Raw genomic sequence first — 27,820 nt, 5'->3', positions numbered from 1 at the left:
ACGGTTAGGTTTAGGAAGCCGGGGCGGGCCGCGTAACATATAATGGATTATTTGTGTTATTATAATGTGATTTCATTAATCATTATCCTCAATAGGTATATTAGGTAAATCGTCAATTATCTAAACCAATAACCAAAACAATGCACGGTAAACCACGTTACTAATGTTGATACAATGTCGTCTAGCCGAGCCGTTGATGAAAAACCATTTCGCAAGGTAGAGTCGCGATCCAGAGCGCACTGAGTGCGGAAATAGCTGCGCGTCGTAATTTTAGTGGAATCGGGGCAACGCGGCCGCGGCCCGAAATAGCGGCGCGTGCGTCTTCGCGCTGTCAATTTCGTCCGGATAGGGTGCACGATTAGCAGTTACCGGCGGCTCTCCACCGTCTCCGGAGCCCGTGGGTGCATTTCCCCGCCCCGGCTCGCTCCCGAACTGCACGGTTGCATAAGTGTTACATACCTACAACCATGTGTGCGAAAAGCTCGCTACGTGTCCAGAAAGTGAATATGTTCTCTCCAGTGTTTTAAGTTTTAACCTCCAGGATTAACTCAAAACTAAGGTACGAACATAAATATAAACACATTTTAATTTGAATTGCAAATTTATCGTTATTCGGGAAGTTTTACATAGACCCAATTTATAAACGATATTTTGGGATGTGAGAAGCGAAATCGGAACGGGTCGCTGAGTGTCGTTGCTCGCACTATCCCGGTCACAGCTGGCGTCTATTTTCTAAATAATAAGTAATCTAATATTATGTACAATAATCAATTTTACATATTATATCATATATGTAAGACGTGACCTACCCTTCTTTGCATAAATAGTCAAACTAGTAGAAAAATATTTGTAGGTACCTAATGTAGTGGGGTAAAATACGGAGGTATTTTTACAGGCCTGTTCATAAAACTCATCTATTTCACTTAGATTATGGTAGATTAAACATATTATAATGCACAATAGCTGTGTACACGCACAAACCGGGTGCGCCGGCGCCGTCGTCGGCATTCTCGTTTATTTATTGTTGCACACCAGTGCTGAAATCATCTATAACTTATAGTCTGTTTTCAATAGTCTATAGTTCTTGAGTAAAAGATAAATAAGACTAGCTAGTGTAGGTAAACCAGTTTTAAGGAGAAATAAGTGAGTTTATCTAGAAATCAGTTTATGCTATTTTTAAGAAACATTTCATACTTGCGTGTTTGAGTAGAATAGGTCTCAGAATAGGTAGTAGAAACACCGATTACTAGCTGATGTTGGTACGTGTGCTAGGCCCATTAACCTAATAACACAAATATTATTAAGAACTAAAATTAAATAAGTCTAGAAACCTAGTTAGTTGTATAAAGTAACATAAAAACGAACATAACTTTTACTTCCAAAAAGTAGTGGGTGAAAACTAGTCAGAAGGGCTCTATTATTTATGTTATGTAGGTATGTATTTAAATATCCATTGCACAAAAGAAAACCTTCTAGTACAAAAGACGGACTTAATCAACTTGAAAGCAAAGCAGAAAGATTGATAGGCAAATATTTATTATGTACGGTCGAAAGTATTAATTTATGACCCATTTCGTACCTTGTCACCAAACCAAACTTAAGTATGTATGTCCAAGTTTTATGTAATCTAATCTATCTATCTAATCTATCTATCTAATACCTTTAAACTAGCAATTCTTGTTTATTTATTTATATAATATTTCGGGGATCTCGGAAACCGCTCTAACGATTTCGATGAAATTTTTACTATATGGGGGATTTCGGAGGCGAAAAATCGATCTAGCTAGGTCTTATCTCTGGGAAAACGCGCATTTTTGAGTTTTTATATATTTTCCGAGCAAAGCTCCTCCTAAGGCCTCCTAGACATTTATATATTAGAAATAAACTGCTCCATTATTTCCTTTTTTCACGCTTTTTAATTCACAATTTGAAAATCCCTTGTGCGAAACAGATGTTAAAAGGCCGGGGTCGTGCTATGGTGGGAACTCCGCAGTTCCCGCGCCCGGCGCCGGGGACGCCACAGTTTGCCCGCCAGACGCCGAGCACACCGCAGTCTCGCCAAGTGCCGAACACGCCACAGTTCGCACGCCAGGCTGCGCCTGCGCAGCGCGCGCCCCTCGCCAAGCCGGAGCCGGACTACGAGGTGGTGGAGTTCCCTGCCGAGGAATATGTCAACGCCAAGCTGCAGCCACCACCTACGCCTCCGAGACCGCCGACAGGTATTCATTATTGAGGGTTTCTCTATCATCTTGTGAAATATTTCGTCGAATATTTTAACTAGCTGTAGGTATCTAGTGTCATTAATTCATTATACTCATTGTCATTTCACGAAGAAGCAGTAGGTGGAAGCAATGCGAGTAAATTTAAGGTAAAAATCGAATTAAACTGTCAGCAAATTAATTTGAAAAGTGGCGTTCTCAGAAAGTGACGTACTCAGAATGTGACCTCCTAACATACTCCGCCTAAACCAATTAATTTAAGAGGCGATGTTGAAAAAACAAACACGAGGTATTTACATAACTAGGTACTCGTAACGTAATTGCACCGGATATGCGAAACTATTAGAAACAAAACTTGATACTCGCATTGCGTTAGCGCCAGATTTTATGTGGGTTCAACAACTTTTGCGCTGACGCTTTCAGCCCCATAAACCTAGTTACAGGACGGTAAGTAACTGCGTTCAAAGATAAATGATCTGTTATCTTTGTAGCACATTTGTATTTGGCCTATGATTCTCGATATTCAATTAATCGTATCTTATTTATTTAATCTTTATTGTAGGTACAAGAGAAGGATATAGAGCAATCAGAAATCAATTTACATATATAAAAATCATTCTTAGCTTCTTGGCGCATTTAGTTACATATTTTCATAAATTATTACCATTCTACTCCATATAATTACTTATGTGTTTTAACCTTTTGGACGCCAATGACCGATATATCTGCAATGCCAAAGACCGATTAATCGGTCACAGACCACAGAGCAACCTACGTGCATACCGGAAAATGGGGTGAGTAGGGGAAAACTGACATTCAAACCTCGATAACATTTTATTTTTACATGGGGTGAGTAGGGGCAAAACTGACATTCAAACCTCGATAACATTTTATTTTTACATATATGCAAACTGAATGGTGTATATAATAAGTGTTCCGGACGTTTATAATTTATTTATTTTTTTATTTTGGGTAGTTCCATTTCATAACTTTGACGATAAACAGGAAATCCCACCTCACCCCGTAGTCCCTCGTAATTGGGGTGAGATGGGATTTCATACAAAGGTGATTTTGGAAGATTACTGGATCGATTTTTTTTTATTATGAGTATTACTATAGCTCCATTTTAAATTGGAATACATTATTTTTGTAGCAGTAGCCTTAAAATCCCATCTCTCCCCCCTTTCATCCCTTTTCTCCCCATTCATAACCCAACTCTCCCCGCGAACCCTACTCACCCCATTTTACGGTATGCATTTTCAATTTCAGTTTTGACACTTCGGTGACGTGGCGTCATCAGCGTGACAGCTTTTGTGTTTGACAGGGTATAAAAGGGTTAATGGAAATATTTTTGTACAAAAACTTATGAATAATAAATAACAAACGATTGGATTGCTATTATTGTTCAGGTCATCCAGTGGATGCCGGCGCGTCATGCGGGCTGTGCGGCGGCGGCGGCGCGCGCGTGCGCTGCGCCGAGTGCGGGCGCCGCGCTCTCTGCGCGTCCTGCGACGACATGTACCATCGCCATCCCAAACGCAGGCACCACCAGAGACAGGTAGAGCGAACCCCACCCATACCCACTTTTGCAGCCCTGCCTATTAGTTACGGCAAAACAGCGTATATATCTTAATGCTTAATACATATTTCCTATCTATATAAGTGGATACCTACGCTACGCTGTTTTTTTGCCGTCACATGGCAGAGCAGCTGTATGTACATCAAATCTACATACCTACATACAAACAAATTTCGTGGGTACCCACCCTCATACGACACGAAAATCCCCAATACGAGCCAGTTCCTCAACAAAACAAATATCAAAACGAGACAAAATGTTGAAAGTTCTAGTTCGGCTCCTTATTTCTACAATCTAGTGTATTAGCAACCAAACAACATCGCACGAATAACAAGTCACTGTATTATACATATTTGCGAATGACAGGACGCGTTGTGTTTAATTTTAATTATGATGTTTATTATGAATTATTTATATGGATGACTAATATAACATTGGCAGCCGGGGTAAAGGTACGCAAAGTGTTCGCCTGCTAGGCAAGTGCTACAAATACTATACAAGTTTGGCGAAGGGCCAATAATCAAATTATTAGAAACTTTCGTTAGGTAGGTACTTCACCTCCGCGGTCAATCTGTCGCAGGACTTGTAGGTATCGTACCTTCGACACTAGCATAATTACCTAGCTGGCAAGTCCCAAGTCGCAAGAGATACCCGGCTGACTTGACTCTTACGAACGTATACCGTATACCTGAACCAAAAAACGGCTATTGCCGGCTACACACGTAACTATCGTAGCGATATTTGATATCGAAGAAAAATCGAAGATAGAAAAAAATATGTTATTATTTCGTAAATAGACATATGGGGGCGATACTGTCGGGCTAAGTGCCGAAATCGGAGTCCATAACCATAACCGTTCACTCCTCCTTAGTAGCGCACTCGGCTGTATGGCTACAAAAAGTTAGGTCATCGTTTCTGTGTCCCCCGACACTTTCGCTCTTTCTCAAATTTATTTTATTGTACCAGGCTCTGTCCGTGACGCAGTTACGCGAAGAGCAGCGTCCGCCGCTGCCGCCTAAAACTACCGCTCCAGTGCCACCGCCTCGACGGCACAAGGTAAACTAAGCCATCAAACTCATGCCGAACATTGCTGTAATTTACTTGAAATTATTTGTTAAAAAAAAACATATATTGTTTTATAGATAATTGGAGACCGATCGAGTGCTAGTCCTAGACCTCCCGTACAAGAGCAGCCACGTAGAGCTACGCTCGGATCCATCAACACTATGACGGCACAAAATAAAGCACCGGCACGACCTTTAAGCAATCACGGTGTCCCGCAGCCCATACCTCCGCACCTGAGCAAGATATTGCCGCCGGCGCCTCCCGCTCATGTCGGCAGCATGCCTTATTTGCCGACGAGTCAGTGTCAAGCTGCCGCTCCCGCGCCGCACGCCATGCCGTACCACAACAACACGATGGGTCATGCGCCGCAGACGTGGGGGCGGCCCAGACCCGCCCTGCCGCCTTATAACGTGCCGACGAACATGGTATCCTAATATACTTTATCTTTCATTATTGCAAAACCAGCATAACGTCTAAAAACTCGCATCAGGGTCCCTATTCGCTATTCGAGTTACGCGTCCAATTCGATTCAACAGTTGATTGAATCGCATGTTCATCAACTGCGAATAATATCATTTGGTACAACCAATAATTCAACAAAAATCATCTTTGTTTTATTACTACTTAAGGTTTATAATGGTTTGGTTTGGTTGTCACCTAACTGTGCTAATGTCAAATTTTGACACAGGATTGTTCCGATTCATCCACTGATTCATCTTGGATTCATCCATAAAATTAGATGAACAATTTTATGTCTGTGGATTCATCGAGAGTTCAACACGGTACGTCAAACGTTGCTAGTCGAATACCCCTCTGATCTACTACATAATGGAATTTCGTCTAAGATGAGACCCATTGTAGGTGCGTACATTGGGTGAAAGAACATGGAGGCCGTTGTTAGGAAATATCACGATCTTTTGTTTTGGGAAGACATTGTTAATAATAATAATAAAGTTCTTTATTAAAATAACCAAGATCCACAGTTATTGATCCACAGTATGTTGTTAAACGACTCTAAAATGTTTCAACAGGTTCAACAGGCAATGATGCATGAACCATGGGACGGGCCCGAGATGCTACCTCAGGCTCAGAGCTGGGGCCGGCCTATGCGGCGCGGCGCGTCGGTCCTGGAGCTGGGCCAGCCAGCGCCGCCGTGTCCGGGCTGCGCGCACTGCGCCGGCGCGCCGTGGCGCTACGGCAGCTGCGCCAGCCTCGACCCCGGCCCGTGGGGCTGGCAGTGCTGCCCGCCGCACCAGGTGCATCCGCATGCTCATATGCATTCGATGATGACGCCTCAACCTTACCGCAGAGGTACGTCGAGTTTGAGTATCACTCCCCACACCACTCCACTATATAACATAGATAACATCCATAATTTAGGAACGAAAATATTCGTGATGAAGACACATGAGAATGCCCTTATCGGAATTCCAACCGGGAACCTCCTGCTTTGTATAGTTCGGTTTTTTTGGCATTAGAAAGAACTTGCAAAAAGGTAAGCGATTTTGACATGTGAAAAACGCTTTTTAAAAATCAAAAACTATTACCTACTTATGAAAGCAGAAGAATATAAATGATCGTATTAGATTCATAATTGTTACATATTTGCCGTAACTTATTTTTAAAATGTGTTTTTCAATTAAAAGACACGTCAAGATTGTTCACCTTATTTCTAATGCAAAAAAAAAACAAACTATAGGCATGCGTCACATCACAATCGACTAGGCTAGGAGGACCTTTAATGTTTGTCCGCCATCTAGCGAAGATTAAATCTTACCTAATTCTTAAAAAAAAATTGGTTTCGTAATTTCCAGCCGACAGCCGCGCAATGTCCCGCGCGGCGTCCCGCGCCGGGTCTCGCGCCGCGTCGCCCGCCATGAGCGTGCGCTCGCGCGCGTCGCGCCGCACCAAGCACCGCACGCCCTCGCCGCCGCCGCTGCCGTCCAGCGACGCAGATTCCGAGAGCGAGCAGAGCGACCATCGCGACCCGCCGAAACCGCTAACTTCTGCTAGAAAAATACCTCAGCCTAAAGTCCAAAGTCCGGTGCGGGTAGCTACAATTCAGCCCGAAGTAAGTTGACTTTTGAAATGCTTTATTTACCTAAACGACGTGATAGAAAATGTGACATAAAAGTGTAGTTCAATAACGGTACACATTTAACCTATGCTTAGAAATTTAGGATAAATGGAATAATTGACTGTCCCGAACGCATTTTTCCAAATTTCCATAGCTTTACCCACGTCCAGAATATTATCATAAGCATAATATAAGTATACTAATTCAGCTTGAAGTTTCTATAAAATGACTAAGGTAGGTACATATATTATTTGCTACAGGCAGAAGAAGACAGTTTAGGGCCGGCACCACCGCCGCCGGAGTCGTCGTGGCAGTGCGAGCACTGCACGTTCGTGAACGAGCCGGGCGAGCGCGTGTGCGCGGTGTGTTGCCGCACGCCGACCACGGCGCCCAAGGTCGTGGCCAACGGCGCCGCCGACGCCGTGGCGAACCTACACATCTCCGACCCGGCTGGGTCAAGTGCCACTCGCCAGAAACACAGTTAGTGAAACAGTTTAGTAACCGTGCGAGCATTGCACGTTCGTGAACGAACTGGGCGTGCGCGTGTGTGCGGTGTGTTGCCGCACGCCGACCAGTGTTAAGATCGGTTTTCCTAGGATAGCGGTGCCGTCATATAGCGGCCGTCTCCATACTAAATAATACGGCTAAATATGGATGTCGTAGTATTTGTATGGAGACGGCCGCTATATGACGGCACCGCTTTCGGAGGAAACCAAAGCTTTAGCGAGAACCTATTTACGTGTTTATTTTTTCTGTGACATATCTTATAGCACATTTTGTATCCGTTTTTTGTATTGTTTCGGTGTTATTATTTCGCGAATAAGCTCCGGGCACGTCGATCCGAAAATAGTTTCTCTAAAGGCATTATCTAAAGGCGCCTAGTGAGCATTGTACCTCGAGGCAAATATATTTGACAATGGATTACTAAGAAAATATTTTAAACCCTAAATTTTGTATTTCAGATGGCGAGGTACCCAAAGTCCAGTCGAAAAAAGAGAAGTCTTCTACCGGTTGCGGCCCATCCCCGCCGAGGGAAAACAACAGGCAACCAACAAGCCGACTCGTCACGCCGGTGCGGGACGTGAACGACCAGCCTCGGCGACACGACATGGCCGTGGGGCCATCGCCGCCCAAGGAAGTTCGGAATAGGGAAGTCAATGGCAGACCAACTTATAATGGAAGTGAACAAGCGCGGCATAGCGTGTCTGTTGGTCCATCACCGCCACGAGAGAGTACGAACCAAAAAAAGTCCGCTGGCACTTCCCCGCCTCGGGGAAGCGTTGAGAACCGCGGCCGGTCACCGTTCAGTCGGTCGAGAGTTTCCAATACGGGTACATCGCCACCACCACAAAGTATTTCAACTCAGGTAATTCACACAGTAATAAGGAATACGTAGAGTCTGTTCGGAAAGAGAAGAGTCGTGGAATGTATTGGGCCCTATTACATTCCACGACTCTTCTCTTTCCGCAGATAGTCTACCTGTACGTACCTTACGGATGTCCCAAAAATACCAAGTCACAGTGACACCGGTATTTTTCTGCACATAAAAAATTAAACTCTTTTTAAATTTGTCTATTTCAAGAAGACCTTGGAAGTACTCATGTAAAATCCGATACGTAACTTTTTCAACTCTGACAAGTTTGGTTACAATTTACAATCTACACAGTCAATATTATTTTCGTTTTTCAGACGTATGAAGTACCAACACCATGGGAGCGTGAGCGTGTACGAGAAAAGGAACGCGAGCGAGAGAAGGAACGCGAGCGAGAAAAGGAACGCGAGCGGGAAAAGGAACGCGAGCGAGAAAAGGAACGCGAGCGGGAAAAGGAACGCGAGCGAGAGCGGGAACGTGCTCCGTCGGTGCCGCGGTCGCGCTCCCGTCGGCGGGTCCGTGACGAAGCTCGCCGCGAACGCTCGCACAGCAGGCATTCGCTATCCAGTGACACGCGGGTTCGTTATTTCTACTTTCTACGAATATTTTGCTAAATAATCAATTTACCTAGTACCTACATATACATAAAATGCCAGGTATGGCATATGTGTACATAGGTATATGTACAACGGTTCGGTAATACCGCAACCAGGGAAAAAATGTGTTGACCCTTCGCCCTTACATTATTTTCTATTAACAAATTTGGTTTACGCACTCTCGTGTATTTTTAACCGATTTCAAAAAAAGGAGTTTATCAATTGGCCCTTATATTTTGTGTCTAAGTATGCTACCTCAGAAAGAAAAGGATGAAATTTTATTCTATCCTTTTTGAAGTCGGTTTCACTTTTTAGTTTTTTTTTTTAGTATTTATGATTTGAAATACGTTCAGGAGAGCGAGCGCAGCGTGCGCACTCGGGGCCGCTGGGAGTGGCGCTCGCCGCGCGACAGCAGCGCGACGGCGACGGGCGACAGCGACGCGGGCCGCCGCCTCACGCGCCGCGCCTCGCACCTCGACCTGCGCCCGCAGCGCCCGCAGCGCCGCTCCAGCTTCTACGGCTCCGAGGTGATGCTCTGATATTTTACAGCTTGAAACTTCTGACTGGAGTACACAGTGAAGACGCAGCTCTGTGGGCTATACGCTATATTGCTCTGTAATTTGGTTATTAGTATATTAGGCGACTCATATTAATTACAGCCATACATACGATACGATTAAATAACTACACACAAAACTCGCCCTTTCCCGGACTCAAGGGTGCTCGTCCACACGAAAACCCCACTAAAAGTCAATAGGCTACATGACTATTTTTCATTTATGGTATCAATCGATCGGGTTTGTTTTTAGGATCAAATATCTATATGGGATCCGTTGCATTAAAGCAATACAAAAGTCAGAAATTATAGTCAAAGTCTGACAGTCGCACTTTACTCGCGAAACGCTCTGAACAAAAGGACAAGTGAACGTCAAGAGATCCCTGAGATCCCATCTTGTAGTATGAACTGTATGGACAAAAAGAAGAAAATTGCGTTTTTGTCCGTGAAATATTGCGTTTATGTATATAGTTGCTGTATAATATTTTTTTTTATAAAATGTAAGGAATCGAATGGTACCCTTACTTTTATCGTTTTTGGAAGTTAAAAAAAAAACTTAAATTTTGAAACTTTCAGGTCCTGTATTTTTGTAACATTTCCGTATTTTATTTTAATATCCACATTATTGTGATAAATTGCTCATTTCTATCTATTTTACTAGATTTTGTTATAAAATTCAACATGTGTCATCATCCCTATTATCAACAGGCGGCGTCCCCTGAGCCGCTGGCGTACAACCGCACGCTGTCGATGGAGGGTCTGGGCGCGGGCGCGGCGCGGGAGGCGGAGCGCGGGCTGGAGCTGGCGCGGCTCATGGACGAGGCCGAGCGGCTCGGCTTCAGCGCGGCGGAGGTGCAGGCGAGTATCCGACTCACAGACAAGACATCCTCTAGACTGAGCATAGTAACGCTACCCCCTCTGCCACTTACACGGTAGTTTTACTCCATCTTCGAGTCAATCCAGTGCCGTGATTGGTCCGTGTATTTGAACGGACCAATCACGGCACGGGATTCGCTCACCTCGTCCCCCCGCACCCCCGTATTTTTGGCAGCATCGGTTTCATGAAATAATTGCTTTAAACTCCGTCTAGAGGATTCCTAGTCTATGATCCGACCTAACCCCTGCGGTCTTCATTACGGTGGAGCATTACGCTGTTTTATGCAGGGATGTTGCGGATGCCGATTTTTTGACATCCGCGGATGCGGATGCGGATTTTTAAAGGCTCACTCGCGTTCCAAGGGTTCCGTACATTAAGTCCCACTCACGCTTGACTGCTAATTTCTAATAGGTTTTTTTGGCTAATGACTAAATTACCTAGCAGTCTAGCACTTACGCCGATGCTAAGACGTTCCTGTACCGACCTGTTCCACATCCGCATCCGCATTAAATCCGCATCGATTTTATGCGAATGCGGATGCAGATGCGGATGTTAAAAATAATGCGGAAGTTCCGCGGTTGCGGATGCGGATATTCGCAACATCCTTGGTTTTATGCCAGACTGTAACTTTTTGTTAATACGTAAGTAAGTAATATCACTATCAAACATATGACATATCATGTTTACCGTCGTAGTGTGTTAAATAATACCCCAGGCACAGAATAAATAATAGTACTAGGTACAGACGATCCACTCTAACAAAACGCGTCTGTTACGATTAGGACAGAATATGACCGCTAGGTGGCGCAAGCGCCACGCGCGGCATGGCTCACCACCAAAATTGGTGTGGGACGGATGTACTTTTAGGTACTTGTTGCGACGCGACGAAATCGCGGAGTGAGCCACGCCTGCCCCAAGTTATTCGATTTAGTGAGTATCAAGTTTATTACGGATTGATATTGAATGGCGTTAGGATGTACACACTTATTCGTGTAGACCGTGGGCGTTTTTTTTTTAAAGTTATCCCCTACACTTTTTTTTCAAATTTGGGATTTTTTATGTTATTTCTACTCAGAATCACGAGCTCTTTCTATCCTAATAGGAGAAAAAAAGTGTCCTGAGGTTTTTATTTCCATTCCGTCACCATTTTTCATACACTTTGTATGGCGGTCGCGGAATGGAAAGACCGAAAAATGTATGGAAATTTTGGGACACTTTTTTTTCTCCTATTAGGATAGAAAGTGCTCGTGATTCTGAGTAGATATAACATAAAAAATTCCAAATTTGAAAAAAAAGTGTAGGGGACAACTTAAAAAAAAGCGGCCAAGTGCGAGTCGGACTCGCCCATGAAGGGTTCCGTATTTAGGCGATTTATGACGTATAATTAAAAAACTACTTACTAGATCTCGTTCAAACCAATTTTCGGTGGAAGTTTACATGGTAATGTACATCATATATTTTTATGAAAATCTTAATGCGGTTCACAGAATACATCTACTTACCAAGTTTCAACAGTATAGTTCTTATAGTTTCGGAGAAAAGTGGCTGTGACATACGGACGGACAGACAGACAGACATGACGAATCTATAAGGGTTCCGTTTTTTGCCATTTGGCTACGGAACCCTAAAAAAACGCCCAGGTATGAGTTGTATTTGTATGCACAGGCGGCGCTGGCGCAGAGCCCCGCCGCGCCGCTGGCGTGGCTGCGCTCGCGCTGGCCGAGCCTGGTGGCGGGCGTGCAGGCGGCGGCGGCGCGCCTGGCCCCCGGCGCCGCCGTGTCCGAGCTGGAGGCGCGCGCCGCGCTGGCGCGCCACCGCGCCGCCATGTGGCCCGCCGTCACCGAGTGCGTCGAGCGCCACCGCCGACAGGTACGTCTCCGACTACAGTGGAGTCAAAACCAACGTGCCGGCCGGGCAATAAAACGAGCTGTCAGCAAGGATGCGGCTAAAGTCGATATTTCTTATCGATGAATCACGCTTGTTCTATGAAAAGTACTATGCATGTGCATGGTAATTATAAGTAAAATCGATTCCATTATCTATAAATAAATATATTTTTCACCTCAGCAGCTCGAACAAGGGTACTTTGATTCTTAAAAACAGTGAGCAAAATACGATTTTGCTCACTGAGTGAGACAAAATGACATTCAAGTGACCTTTATAGTCAAATGTCATTTCAACATGCGGGGTCTAATAAAACTTCGAAATACTTGGGTTCTATTATCTCTGTCCCTTTCACACTGTTAGCAAAAAGAAACAGACAAAAAAAAGTTAAAACGACATTCAACAGTATATTCACGGTTTATAATAGACCCCCGAAAAACTTCAGACCGCATCGTTCCAAACCACGTACGAGTATGAATTCTTAATAATTAATAAATAAAAATAAAGATTAAGATTTGATAAAAACTGATAAAATACTATATTTTAGGTATTTTATTGTACAATTAAAATAACGAACTCAAAAAATACACAGATCATCACGCAAAATTAATTATTTTACTTTTAAGAATTTCTACCACAGTTGACAAATAGTACGTATCCGCAATTCGGACCGTATCTTACAAAGATTTTTTTTACAAAAAAAAGTTTGAAGTGTCAGTTAATGTTTGTTATTTCTATATTATTTTAATGGAATTTATTATTACGTTTTGTTTTTGTGTTCCATTGCGGTAATTAAACTTAATTGTTTGTATATCTTAAGAAAACATGAGTGCAGGTATTAAGTGATGAACAAGGATTACATTTTTCAAGTTGTCTAATAGGTATGTTCTCACTGTGCTGAGGTGAAAAATGTTGTGTACTACACGAGATCAAAGTTATTTACATCTCGTGCGCTTTTGAGTCCCTTACTACGCTCAAGATTCTAAATTAGATTCACTCGCTACGCTCGTGAATCTATTATAGAATCTTTCGCTTGCACGGGACTCAAAATAAGCACTCGAAGAAATATCAAACTTTGATCACTTGTTGTACAAATAACTATACCTCGTTAGGTTTTAGTGATATCTAAATGGTTAATTATAAATAGCAGTCATTAATATCATGGCATTTTGTTACTGTTGCAATATAATTAGTGTACCTATTAGGGTAATTACGAGTATTATGTACCTAACAATGTGACAGTAGTTATAGATTATTATTATGTTTATTGTGTATGTTTTTATATATTTTATAATTTATTTTGTCTACCTAAATATAAAAATAAACCTTTGTTACGAAATTTTCTTCTACATTCATATTACACTTAAATACAACCTTATTATTATAAATAAATCCATCGATAATGTGCGAAGGTTGCGGCACGCATCCCTACAAGCAGGTAGAAAAGGGCACGTGGCCGGCCCGGAGATTTATGGCCCCGCCGGCACGATGGTTTTGACTCCACTATAGCGTTTGGCTAATTGACTGATACCGCTTTAGTGTAAGGCCTGAGTGGACGCTCAAAGCGAAGCGTTCGGCGGGGCGTGCAGCGTGGCGTCGGGCTCACAAGTGATTTGAGCAGCGTGCACTAAGGCCGCTCCTATACGCTTGCATTTGTTTAACATGCACGCCGCACGCCCCGCCCCGCTGCACGCCCGACTCGAGCGTCTACTCGAGCCTTACACTTACACATTGACCCGCCATCATACTGAAGTTGCACATCAGAAATGTCGTCCTTGCTCTCGTATGCGGATTTCAGAATCCTCTTCCCACTGTGCCTGTCTTATCTATTCCATAAATAAAATCTATAGCTATACATAGAATGTTGTGCGCTTTGTTTGTTTTGCATCTAGTTTGGGCTTTGTTCGTATATTATTTTAAAAATAATGTACTTTATCGTTGAGCTCCATGTTACACATATCTACTTATTACATCTTTATCTACGAAAACGTTACACTCTGTTAAAGTAGCAGTCCACATGAATGTCGCTTACGCACGCAACACTTTGAAAACCTCTCAATACTTCGATTTTAGGTCTAATAGTAGTCAACTCGGCTTCCTAAGACACAGAATATTAAAAGAGAAGCGTTCGTAAGCGACGCTAGTTTTATAGGTACTTACACTTCAACCAAACGAGTGCAGAAAATATTACAATTCTCCTTTTTTTGTTTGATACAATCCAGACATGTACCTATGTAAATGTGCACCAACGTCGTCGCGGCTTGCTTCGATTGCTTCTAGGTACCACATCTGTCATCTAAAATGTATCTTAGTAAATTTGTAATAGAACGTAGTTGCAGGAGGGCAGCGTCGGTGAGGAGCGGCGGCTGCGCGGGCGCGTGTGGGGCTCCCCGGCCGGCGCCGACGTGGACGCCGCGCCGCCGCCGACCGCCCACCGACTAGTGCGCGGCAAGTTATTCCCTTTTTTAGGGTTCCGTACCCAAAGGGTAAAAACGGGACCCTATTACTAAGACTCCGCTGTCCGTCCGTCCGTCCGTCCGTCCGTCTGTCACCAGGCTGTATCTCACGAACCGTGATAGCTAGACAGTTGAAATTTTCACAGATGATGTATTTCTGTTGCCGCTATAACAACAAATACTAAAAACAGAATAAAATAAAGATTTAAGTGGGGCTCCCATACAACAAACGTGATTTTTGACCGAAGTTAAGCAACGTCGGGAGGGGTCAGTACTTGGATGGGTGACCGTTTTTTTGCTTGTTTGTTTTTGTTGACGGTGCGGAACCCTCCGTGCGCGAGTCCGACTCGCACTTGGCCGGTTTTCTCAACCATCTTTGCAGTGTCGTGACTAATAGTCAGTGTCAGATGGTGTCATGTACAGATCGCTCGCTAAATAATTCCCGACCTTTTTCGCGGCTACACGGTAAGTTACGTACAGCTAAATAAAAAATCGTGCTTCGAATTTGACAGCTGATGAAGAAGTGTACAGCGCCGTACATTATGCCGTAACATGGTCGACAATAGTTGACGTTTGACAATACAGTCGCCACGAAATAGGGGGCTCGATTTAAACTTTTTTGCTGTAGATAAAAAAATGTATCACTCAATTCTCACTCCTGGAAAAATTTAGCTTAACACACCGATACTTACAGTTTTTTTATTGATGCATGTTTCCGTTTCAGCAGACGAAAGTTCAGATGAATTCGAAGAGCCGACACCGAAAACATTTCAAGATGATGACTGGATGTACTTGCCACTCCCGGCTCAAACTCCGAGCCTGTTTGACATGGATCTCGACAGAGATATTTGGGGTTTACCCGTTCACAATAAGCTGGACAATTTAGGAAATAATATTGCTTCGGTTCCGATAGATTTCGCATTGATTCCACCAGATTTTGCTTCAGCTCCGACAGATTTTGGTTCGGTACCGACAGATTTCGCTACAGCTCAAACAAATGTCGCTTCTATTCCGACTAGTAGTAAGGTAAAGGCAGAGAAACCTATTAGTGCTCCTAATATTCCAAACACGCAAGAGAAAGTAGACGCAATAGATACTGAGGATATAGCTCAAAAATTAAAAGCGTTACTTATACAAGCAGGGATCCCGTCTATCAATGACAATTTACTTTTGAAAGGTTTACTAGCAGATAACAATTATCTGGAACAAAGCAAAGATGCTAATACTATTTTAGATAATAAACCAGAACAAATATTAGATAGCAATAATTTAGAGATAAAAACGATTGCTAATATTATCGTTGATAACAAACCAAAACCAGTAGCAGATATTAACCCACGACACGTAGCAGATAATAATAATGTGAAAAATGAAAAGGATGCTAACATTACTTTAGATACGAAACGGGAACAACCACAGTCGTTCGACCTCGGCCAATCCGAAAATGATTTCATAAATGCTTACAATGCATTAACTAGGCACAGCCCTTTACCTAGCGTTACTAATGATGGTGCTGGTGATAGTCTAAATTTAAGTTACTTGAATGCTAGTAGTAATATAGTAACATTGAATGATAATAATTCTGAATTTCTAAAATCTACAGAAACATTACTGCCATCTGAGCAAGACAATGCAATTAAGATTGTGCCCAGTAATGATAACATTGGGGATATTATTTCAAACGTAGCATTGGATAACAAAGTGCAAGAAGCTGTATCCAGTGCTAGTAAAGAAAAGACTGAAAGAGAAATAATAAACAATGTTGAAACTACCCCATCAAATCTTGAGAGTAGAAACGACACTTCTGCTAAACATACAATAAAGTCAAAAAATAAATTAGTTACAGCAAAGAAGTCACCCGCAAACACAACAGAACGTGACAATATTCTCACAGACAATGATAAATCAAAGAACTTGAACGATATCGTAGATAATACTCAAAAACTTATCCAGCAAATGAAAGCCGAAATTAATTCAGACATTAATTCTCTCGATGATTCAAACTCATCACATAGTGAGGCAGATAATAGTTCTAATGACTCTGATTTGTCAACGGATCATGAATCTTCATACAGTGAATCCGATGGAGAAACAGAGGACTTAACTACAGAAAATAAAGATTATACAAGTAGTGACAATGAAGAAGAAGGAGAAATGCAGCAAAATACCGAAAAAGGCACTCCTGTCTTAGACAGAACCAGTTCTGAGGAAAACGACCAATTTGAAGAAGCAATGGATCATATAGAAGCACAAACCGAAGCCATACAACAAACAAATTTTGAAATACTAAATTCCATTGCACGAAGCCTTCAAGAAGAACATACGGTATCTATTCAGCTAGGAACAAAAACTGAAAAGACAGAAATACGTCCAACACGCCAGGACGTCAACAACAATTTTGCTACGGTTAACACCTTTGAAGAGATTTACGAAGAACTTAGCACGGACCAACCTGTCGTACAGGAAAAGCAAAAAACTAATTCTGGACAAAAGTCTATGATACCAAAAATCGAAAAGCCGCCTTATATTAAACAAGACATAAACCTAATGGTTTTCAACCCTGTGCCCGCATCAGTAGCAACAGTAAGTGAAAATATATTAACGATAATTAATGCAACTATCGAAGAATTACCATTCATAGATGAACCACTAGAAACCCATTATGATATGTCAGATAATGAAACTACCGTAGAATTAAACATAAAGGAATCCTCCGAAGAAGATAATGATGATAATGCCACTAATATTAATCAAGTCGTAGAACATATTGCTAATGACGCACATAGTTCTATTGAAATGGATAGCAAAACTTCTTCGTCCCCGAATAACATTAACTCTACTGATGAAATTGTGGAACAATTAATTGTAATCACAAATACCCTTCAAAATAATTTGAACGAAATAGAAAATTCTGAATTATCTCAATCTGACATTGCAAACACAGATAAAGAGGATGAAGAAAAGGAAATGCAAATAAACCACGATATCGATAATAGCACGTCTCAGACTGAGAGCATAAGTATACATAACATTGAAGCAGAACCAGAGTCAAGATCTAGTACATCACCAGATAAAAAATCATTAAGCCCTCTTAAAGATGAGAAGAATACCCCCACCAGGTCCAACATACCAAAGCCTGTTAAGATCTTACCCAGCATCAAACCAAAAATAAACAAGATTGCTCCGAAGGTACTTGTTTCCAAAGTACCTGTACGGCGAGCATCTATAAAACAGAACCCCGCACCGGTTCCCCCTAAAGCTCATTTTGGGAATATTAGCAGCGGCCATGTGAAGCAACTGCAATCAAGGTTATTTAATCCAAAAACTGGAAAAGCACCAGCACTGGCACGTCCAGCCGCAAATACTATAGAGGTTAAACCGTCAACATCGACTTTGAATAAGAAGAAGCCTGCTCCGCAACCCCCTTCGCAATCACAACAACTTAAACAACCGTCTCCGCCAAAAACGCCTTCAAAAGAAATGAAGCGGCCATTTTTCCGCGAAACATGTCGCACTGAAGATGAATGGACGGAGAGTGATTCTGACGATTCACAAGTGCATTTCTTGGTCAAGCCAGAGCCGGAGCCGGAGCGACGACCGCCATCGCCGCCGCCGCCGCTCACTTTGCGTCGCGTCTCGGGCCAGCTGATCGACTTGGCACACGTGCGGCTTCCGGAGGGCTCACCTGAGGTAACCATTAACTTTTGTAATATTTTTCCATATACTTACTTTTTTTGTACCATTCTTCCTTTGCCTGCAGTAAAAGAAAGGGTTTATCAAATTTGTATCCCTTTTCCATGTCTACTATGCGGTCCCTAGGCGTCTCTTATAAAAGATCTAAAATATAAAAGTTCACTTTGCTAGACCCCCAATCCAAAGGTGCAACAGTGTCGGTGTCAACGATATTAAAGTACGGCCGTGCATTTAATCACAGAGACAAGCGCGCATGCTCCTGGCCGAAGGCGCGGCCGAGAGCTGGGAGCAGGCGCAGCTGGCGGTGGAGCTGGTGGCGCGCGGCGCCGACGCGCCCGCCGCGCTGCTGGCCGCGCTCGAGTGCGCGTCCCTGCCCGCCGCGCTCGCCTACCTGCACCAGGACTGCGAGCTGTGCGCCTCCCGCCTGCCCGAGCACCAGGTACGAGAGCTGGCAGCGGGCACTGCTAATAGTGAAGATTCGGACTGGCCACTGCTTAACTCATCAAGTGTTGGCCTGAAAGACTCGCTTTTACAGATTATCCTCAATTGTCCATGCATAGGTACCTATATTCTGACGCCACAAAATTCTAACCAAAAACCTATGCAGACGACCACACTGCAGATGTAGTGCATAAATAATCCTTTACAATGGTATTTTTTCGAAAACGTTCGTATTTGTCGCGCATGACAAGTTGTACGTAAAGAGGAGGCCAGAATTCTATGAGAAAAATGTGTCTTGTTACCCGGGGAAGAAAGACATCCGCCTGACTATCAACAATGGAGGAAGCTGCTGGCGTTAGCGTAGGAGGTCAATGAGGTAACTGTTCCTAAGGAACATACTGTATAATTGTGTTACTATTTATAAGAAATTAAACTGTTGAGCAAAATGTTAAAATGTTTGTTTCTTTAGTAATATGATATATCCAGATGGTTTCAATGCTGCGCTGCACCCACCGCTGCTGCCGCGAGTGCGCGCGCCTGTACTTCACCGTGCAAGTGACGGAGCGCAGCGTGGTGGACTGCGTGTGCCCGTACTGCAAGGAGCCCGAGCTTGAGACGCTGGAGGAGGACGCCTGGCTCGAGTACTTCGCGCACCTCGACATACTGCTCAAAGTGCTGTTGGACGCAGACGTGCACGAATTGTTCCAGAGAAAGGTAATGATAAAGCTCTAAGTCCAAAAGAGACGAATGATCTATGGCAATCAATGCAAGTGAGATGTATTTACTTGTATTGATTATGATTAAATACATTCTAAACAATAACGCACTATATAGATTTATGGATTACAGTATTTAATTCCAGTTGCGAGACCGGACTCTAGCGAGAGACCCGAACTTCAGATGGTGCGTAGAGTGTTCGTCGGGATTTTTCGTGCATCCGAAGCAGAAGAAAGTTCGGTGTCCCGAATGTAGGTCGGTCAGCTGCGCCACTTGCAGGAAACCGGTGAGGATTACTAATTACCCCATATACCTACATTTGTAACAATCTGTGTTTTAAAGATCCTGCATAAAAATAAATCAAAGAATCCTGCCGTTTTGATAACAAAACTTCCGTGAGATACAGACATATTAAATATATTAAAACCGGTAACGGTAAGTAACTCGAGTTTTTTAAATCCAATCTTGCAGAACATTTTGAATGACATGAAAGAATTCTTCCGGTTTAAATTTGGCCGAAGCTAACCTGCATCTTAATAACTTATTACCGTCAACCATGTGAAGCATAATGGTTATCGCAATCATCAGCACCCAGAGGACATCACCTAGACTACTCATTATACAGCAGTGGATGTGTTTCTGATACTATCGCATGTTCCAGTGGTCAACGAATCACGAGGGCCTGAGCTGCGAGCAGTACGCCGCGTGGCTGGAGGACAACGACCCCGAGCGCTCGGCCGCCGCCGTGCAGCAGCACCTCCGCGAGAACGGGCTCGAGTGCCCGCGCTGCCACTTCAAGTACTCGCTGTCTAGGTGCGTCACTAGTGTAGTGTGAGGGCCTGAGCTGCGAGCAGTACGCCGCGTGGCTGGAGGACAACGACTCCGAGCGCTCGGCCGTCGCCGTGCAGCAGCACCTCCGCGAGAACGGGCTCGAGTGCCCGCGCTGCCACTTCAAGTACTCGCTGTCTAGGTGCGTCACTAGTGTAGTGTGAGGGCCTGAGCTGCGAGCAGTACGCCGCGTGGCTGGAGGACAACGACTCCGAGCGCTCGGCCGTCGCCGTGCAGCAGCACCTCCGCGAGAACGGGCTCGAGTGCCCGCGCTGCCACTTCAAGTACTCGCTGTCTAGGTGCGTCACTAGTGTAGTGTGAGGGCCTGAGCTGCGAGCAGTACGCCGCGTGGCTGGAGGACAACGACCCCGAGCGCTCGGCCGCCGCCGTGCAGCAGCACCTCCGCGAGAACGGGCTCGAGTGCCCGCGCTGCCACTTCAAGTACTCGCTGTCTAGGTGCGTCACTAGTGTAGTGTGAGGGCCTGAGCTGCGAGCAGTACGCCGCGTGGCTGGAGGACAACGACCCCGAGCGCTCGGCCGCCGCCGTGCAGCAGCACCTCCGCGAGAACGGGCTCGAGTGCCCGCGCTGCCACTTCAAGTACTCGCTGTCTAGGTGCGTCACTAGTGTAGTGTGAGGGCCTGAGCGAGCAGCGTGGCATGGCTGGAGGACAACGACCCCGAGCGCTCGGCCGCCGCCGTGCAGCAGCACCTCCGCGAGAATGGGCTCGAGTGCCCGCGCTGCCACTTCAAGTACTCGCTGTCTAGGTGCGTCCCCCGCCGAGCGAGAGAGACTTTGACAACTCAAATAGATGAAGCTGTACTGTGCCATATACAACGTGTCCCAAAATTCAACCATAAGATGATGCCAGCTTAGGCTTTAGGCCACTTAGACCTGCTCATGACTACTCGAGGAAAAAAAATAAAAAAAATATATCTCAATTTATTATGGAATTACAAAAAAAAATGAAAATCGACACCCCTAATGGTAGACCCTGTGAGGAAAGAGAAGACTCTTTTCTTTCCGCACAGACTCTATTTTTAACGACCATGTCTACAACTTTTCAAATATTTCTGTTTTTTTTTGTATCGGCAACCTAAGTAGCACTGCTATCCACCACAACCCTTAAAAATACCAGAATACATCCTAGTATTTACACAAAATTAATCAAAGTTAGTTTTTCCCTAAAATTTTAACTTTCAGTCCACTTTCGCTCATCGTGGTGTACAAAAAAAGTACTGGCACTACTATGGCAAGTATTTTAGAAAGTTGACACAACTAACCAAGATTCCAAAATACTCTAGGAAAACTAGGCACAAAATAAAATAAAAAAATTCTAAACAAGAACCGACATGTTTAAATGTTGAAGTAATCACTTTTAAAAGGGGTTTTTGTAACAAGTTCTTAGAATTTCAATTGGAGATGTGGGATTGAGATATTTTTTTTTATTTTTTTTTTCTCGAGTAGTCATGAGCAGGTCCATCTTCTGGTGCCAGCTTATCGTTGAATTTTGGAACACATTGTATATATATGTGTCATGGTCACTGGTTAAATATCGTCCAAATATACGGACCGTAAAGTGTCATCTAATCAGCGGATTCCAAACACGAATTTTCATCTTTTACATTATACAGTATAGTCAATGAATTTTGGTGATAACAATTTCAGCACTACCATTATTAAAATTGAATCTAATTTGATTGCAGAGGCGGCTGCATGCACTTCACATGCACGCAATGCAAGTACGAGTTCTGCTACGGCTGCGGAAAACCATTCACTATGGGCGCGCGCTGCGGCCTCAGCGAATACTGCGCGCGGCTAGGACTGCACGCGCACCACCCGAGAAACTGTCTCTTCTACCTGCGCGACAAGGAGCCGCATGATCTGCAGACGCTATTGCAGGTAAAGCGACCATTGACCTTATGCTCAACTACATAAGGTTCATTATTAAACCACGTAACTCCCTCCACCCCATCAATAACCCCAATATGCAGCTCATATTCTCTATCACATAGTACTTATTGCCTATGTGACATGGAATATGATGGCTAATGTAAGCACCTACTTTTCTTAGACCTTTCACATCTTATACTATACAATCAATTACCCTTTGTACCTACTAGAGGTACCGTAAAGTCAGGTTACTTTAGCCCTGGAGGGTAACTTTGGCCATTGAGATTTACTCCGTCGTCGGTTATATTATTGCACTATAAGTAATTATGGAATGCCATGAGGTTGGTTTTAGCTAACCTTTGACGTTTTTATGTTTTTATTAGACCCTTTTAAAAGAGGTTTTCATGTGGGTCAAAGTTACCCTCCATTGGGTCAAAGTAACCCGAGTTTACGGTACATACATCATTTTGGCATTTTAACTTTCTGTCAATTAAATTACAATGTCACAATAAAGTAAAATGTAACAGATGAACAACGTAACATTCGAAGTGGATGCGCCGGAGGGGTCTCCGACCCGCTGCCCGGTGCAGCTGCAGCGCGAGACGCCCGCCGGGCTCGTGGACGGCGCCTGCAACGCCGACGCGCCGCCCCACCACGCCGGACTCTGCAAGTATGTACCTCCTTCATACCAGAGATGGGCAAAATGTAATCGACTAACGATTAACGATTAAGACTAAAAGAATTAATTGCGACTGACGATTGAAAACGACGACTGATCAATCGTAGTTGTATAGAGTGCAACTAATTTAGTTGCAACTAAATTAGTTGCCGATTTATTACGGACAACTAATTTTTGTAATCGAATAATTAGTTAGACTATTTTTTCCGCGACTAATGTTAGAAGCAAATTAAATGGAAAACCTCGGTATGGCTATGTTGACAGCCAGAAGATTCGGACATCTTAACGCATGTATAAAAATGAAATAGCACATGTGTTACTTGCGATATTTTGACCATTTTTATGGAGTGTAAAATTTCTCTTATCTAAGGGTATTAAAATTTCCGTAATAAGTAATAAGCACCTAGAATCTAAAATGATTCATGACAACATGTTCAATATATAATATAATATGACCTAGAGACCTCAAACCATCTATGAGTATGAATTTATGAAGTATGAGTACATCGAGTAGCCTGATCGATCAATTTGCTACCGTTTCAATATATTGGCAATAGCCCTAATAAATAAAATATGTATGTTGATTGATATATTTGAATGTAGAATGACGCAAGGAAAATGTACAATAGTTAACGCTGAGAGTTCTTTACAAAGAGGTTGAAATATTTTTAATGACCACACGTTGAAAACAAATTAGACCGCATAGATAATAAACAACATGCAGATGTCTCATGCAATAAATAGAACGTAGTTTTTTTAGAAAATGCGTCGGCACTTGCTTCAAAATGCAATAAACAACTTCCAGGTAAGTAGGATTGTCCCATTGTTTTGTCGCCGCGTGACACTAAAAAGAGTTTTATTATTGACAGCGACAGCAGAATATTGATAATTTCTTTGTCTAGGATTTACTCAGTATCGTGTACAACTTAAGTATTTATAATGCACCAATCTACATTATTGTTTGCGACTTGTAAACATTGCAGTTTTTCGCGATTTATCGTTACCTGTATCCATAATATAACGATATATACTACACATATATCGTTATATTATTGCCCATAATATTACATTGTCATTCAAGCATTTCAAATTAAACGTGTATACATAATTTTAGCTCAATCGGTTGAAGGTATCTACTTCGAAAAAAAGCTGCAAGATTCTACCCAAACCAACACAGGTACAACATACGAGTACCTCCAATGTACATACATACCAACTTTTAGTTACATATTGCAAGTTAAATAAAAAATGCAAAAACCAGTGATGACATAGTTTTACTATAGATTTAACCGTGAAATTTAGTCGATTGATACTAAAACTAATTTAGTTGTTAGTTGTACATTCTCACAACTAATTTAATCGCAACTAAATTAATCGCGATTAAAAAATGACGATTGATATTTTTAATCGATTGATTAGTTAACTAAAAAATTAATCGATTAATGCCCATCTCTGCTTCATACTACACTACTATCCGGGGTGAAGGACCATTTCAACTCTTCATCTCTAACTATAGTCCGTTTTTCTTAGCATTAGAATCTAAAATCCGTAGAACCGATCGGATAAGGAACACAGAGCTGCGCTCCAAAACTAGTATCGCAGATGTGGGTGTGAAGGCCGCCAATCTCAAGTAGGATTGGGCGGGACATATCTGTCGGATGCACCCGGACGGATGGGCCAAAATAGCGACCGACTGGGCACCACAGATCACCCGAGGCAGAGGCAGACCAAAAATGAGATGGCGAAACGACCTGGACTCATTCTGTGGCGACTGGCGGGAACATGCACAAAGCCGTGACGAGTGGCGAAAGACAGGGGAGGCCTTTGCCCAGCAGTGGGACACAATATAGGCTATATAAAAAAAAATCTAAAGAAGGTTGCCACGTCTCTTTTTTTTTGTTATTGAAAACCGCTTTTAAAAAAACATTTCTATTACTTATGAAGCAAAAGAATGTAAAAGATCGTAGGTGTATATGATTTACAATTCTAACATATTTGGTGTCACTTATTTTTCAATGGTGATTTAAAATAAAAAGACATGTCAAGATCGCTTACCTTCTTTCTAATGCTAAAAAAAACGAACTAGGTACCTATAGAGAGCAAGCAACGCAAGGTTACAAAAAATTGAAGTATCAAGAACAGCAGTGAACGATGTCCACGAAGTGTTGCTACCTATAAGATTATCTATTGTTGTTACCCAGGGTTGTCTATCCTTTTTCAGGACACCTTCTGTTAAACGGAACAGAGATATTATATCTCTGTTCGACTGTTCCGTCCATATGTTGCTTCTTATATTTCTTCCTAGGAGCAAGAAGAAGCAGACTGACGAAATGTTAGATCTAATAATCCCTTAAATCATGGTGGACATTAACTGCGACCGCTGGCACAGTACGAGAGCGTATAGAAGGGTGCAATCACTCATCGCAACGGCTGTTTAGCGCCTGCCAATAATTAAAACTCATAATCATCATATAATTAAAAATCATCTACTTGTATCTTCCATGTCATTTCATCATACCCACCTACCTAACTTTGAAAAGAAAAAGTAGTGCATATTAGCTACATGAAGCACGCAGGCATTCGTTCTTACCGTTTAAATGTTCTCTTTTTGTGTGTAACATAGCGTAGTCTTTCTATTAACAATTATAAGCTCAGACTGTTAATTTATGTCAGTTATGTCTAATGGTAATGATTACACTCTAATTGGTATTGGAAAAGAGAGAAGGCGAGGACACAGGTAGCGGTGTAAGTGTCATTGCACTTGATACGGATGCGTTTCGTTACGACTTAATAATTACGTAATAGATTCATTATTAAAATTACAAGTGTTACCTTTTCACATTCTTGTAACCTTAATTTTAGAAGAACTTTTATCCGTACGGTCCCACTCCCACTGGCGAGATAACCAAATACCTAATCTTGGATTCAAGGGTTCTGAAGGCAAATTATGTCTGTTTAAAAACACTCGAATAGAAAATTTTCATTTTAATTTTGCGTCATAATAAAGAATGTGGGCGAACGAGTGCCTGTCGTGCCAGATATTTAAGTATTTTGATGTTATGCAATTTTGGATGTGGAGCTTTTAATCTTACATCACAGATTACATTTTCCTTCCAGATATTAGAAATCTAATTTTATGACCAAAGACGAGGGCATTTCGGTAATCTCTTTAGGAATTTTGGAATAGGATACCCGAGTCGTAGTACTTATTATGAGACTTGGTTGTAACGAAACGCGTCCGCAGGAACCACTACCTGGAGTACCTGAGCCGGCTGGTGCGGCGGCGCGAGATCGACCCGCTGCCGATCCTCGGCGTCGACGACCTGGAGACGCTCGTGAAGCGCGCGGCGCTGCGGCCGCCGCCGCGGCCCTACGGCTCGCTCGACGGCCTGTACCGCCGCGGCCTCGTCGAGGTAACCCCGCCGTACTGTTGACAGGGTGCACTACGTGGAGTACCTGGCGGCGCTGTGCCGGCCGCTGGACCCGATCCCCATCATGGACGTGCCGGAGCTGGTGGCGGAGCTGCGGCGCCGCGCGCTGCCGCTGCCCGAGCGCGGCCCGTGGGACACGGACCCCGTCTACGCTGGCATGTGTGCTGAGGTTAGGCCCTTCAAACGAACGTTTTCTGTCAGTTAGACATATATACCACTCGCCAGGTAAATGTATGTGTATGTGAATAATAAAGTCAAAGAGATCTTAATATACCTACTAAGAAACCACGTTGGGCCAACTCGGGCGAGTGCATGGTAGGGGCTGTGTTCATTTTTAATATCCCGTTGTTTTATTGGCCGAGCAAACCGGTTTGTCAGCACATTTGTCAGATTCCCTTTTCGTCGGGATAAATTATAGCTGGCTGGTTTTCCAGTTTTTTTCGGACGAAAACGGAATTCCTCTTTAGACAGAAAAACTTAACATTGGTCTGGAAGATTTGGAGTTATCCTGTGATACTTGCATCTCTTCATATGCTCCACCAGTGGATCGAACAATTTAAACATTTCCTTCACAACTTAACTAGAAGCTCCTATTTCGGGGCGGTTTGCCCTTCGGGCATCTGAAGCTACCTAACGAACCTAACCTAACACTGATTTAAACTTTCACGATTTTTACACATTATTAAATTGTACAACGGGACTTAATCGTGTATCTAAGTTTTTAAGATTTACCTCCGACGTTTCGAGGACGGCGTTGTCCCCGTGGTCTCGGAGAAGACTGGCTTAAGTTGACATCAGCATCTTCTAACCGCGCGAGTTTTTCGAACTACCCGCACTTGGTCTTGTTTATCCGCTTGAACGTTTTGCGCACTAGGGTTTGCGCAGTGTGGGTACATATAAGTATATTGACAGTTGTTCTTCTTTTGTTCTAGATCGTGAAAGAGAAAATACCCTTGGATTGATGGCCGTTTCTCTACCTGCCTACCATCGTACAGATTGAAATATCACAAGAAGCTACATGTATTCCAGTGTCTTGAAATGATAATTATATTATTGTTATTTATATTTATTATCAAATAAAACACCTATATTGCTTTATTCTTACTGTTTATTTATTATTCTGTCTCTTTACAACTGTACCTTTTTATCCAGCAGAGTAAAAAATCACCAATACGATACGCGCCCCTCAGAGCACCTACGCCCATATCTAATATTATATACATACAAACACGACAAAAGTACCGACTTTTGTTGTTTGTGTGTGTTTTATGATGCATCTGTAAGATCACTTTAAATGGGAGCGTAGGTAGGTGGTACAGTGACGCGCATTTTAGAAATGGTTTATCTTTAACCCTTTTCCAGGCATAGTAATTGTATGAATAATCGACCACATACGCGCCAATATAATTTCAACTTTAGAATTCCGATTTAAGGTTCAAATTAGATTGCACTTTCGGGA

At 43.0% G+C, this 27,820-nt stretch overlaps 1 protein-coding gene across 1 annotated transcript; it reads left to right on the top strand.

Annotated features, from left to right (window-relative positions):
- The first annotated feature begins 242 nt into the window (after positions 1–242).
- On the top strand, positions 243–27,407 carry LOC134648010 (E3 ubiquitin-protein ligase lubel-like). Its single transcript, XM_063502444.1, has 23 exons — positions 243–559; positions 1,952–2,219; positions 3,629–3,777; positions 4,765–4,854; positions 4,941–5,288; positions 5,895–6,174; positions 6,678–6,938; positions 7,205–7,420; positions 7,903–8,306; positions 8,630–8,890; positions 9,262–9,435; positions 10,173–10,322; positions 12,007–12,210; positions 14,559–14,677; positions 15,416–18,371; positions 18,616–18,813; positions 19,302–19,529; positions 19,678–19,818; positions 20,194–20,345; positions 22,065–22,260; positions 22,779–22,921; positions 26,175–26,343; positions 27,294–27,407. The coding sequence occupies exons 2-23, from the start codon at positions 1,976–1,978 to the stop codon at positions 27,321–27,323; spliced, it is 7,113 nt and encodes a 2,370-aa protein (XP_063358514.1). The 5' UTR covers positions 243–559; positions 1,952–1,975; the 3' UTR covers positions 27,324–27,407.
- Positions 27,408–27,820: the final 413 nt, after the last annotated feature.

Source organism: Cydia amplana, chromosome 5 (assembly GCF_948474715.1).
Source record: "Cydia amplana chromosome 5, ilCydAmpl1.1, whole genome shotgun sequence".
Classification (NCBI taxonomy): domain Eukaryota; kingdom Metazoa; phylum Arthropoda; class Insecta; order Lepidoptera; family Tortricidae; genus Cydia; species Cydia amplana.
This window is presented reverse-complemented; position numbering and strand designations above follow the sequence as displayed.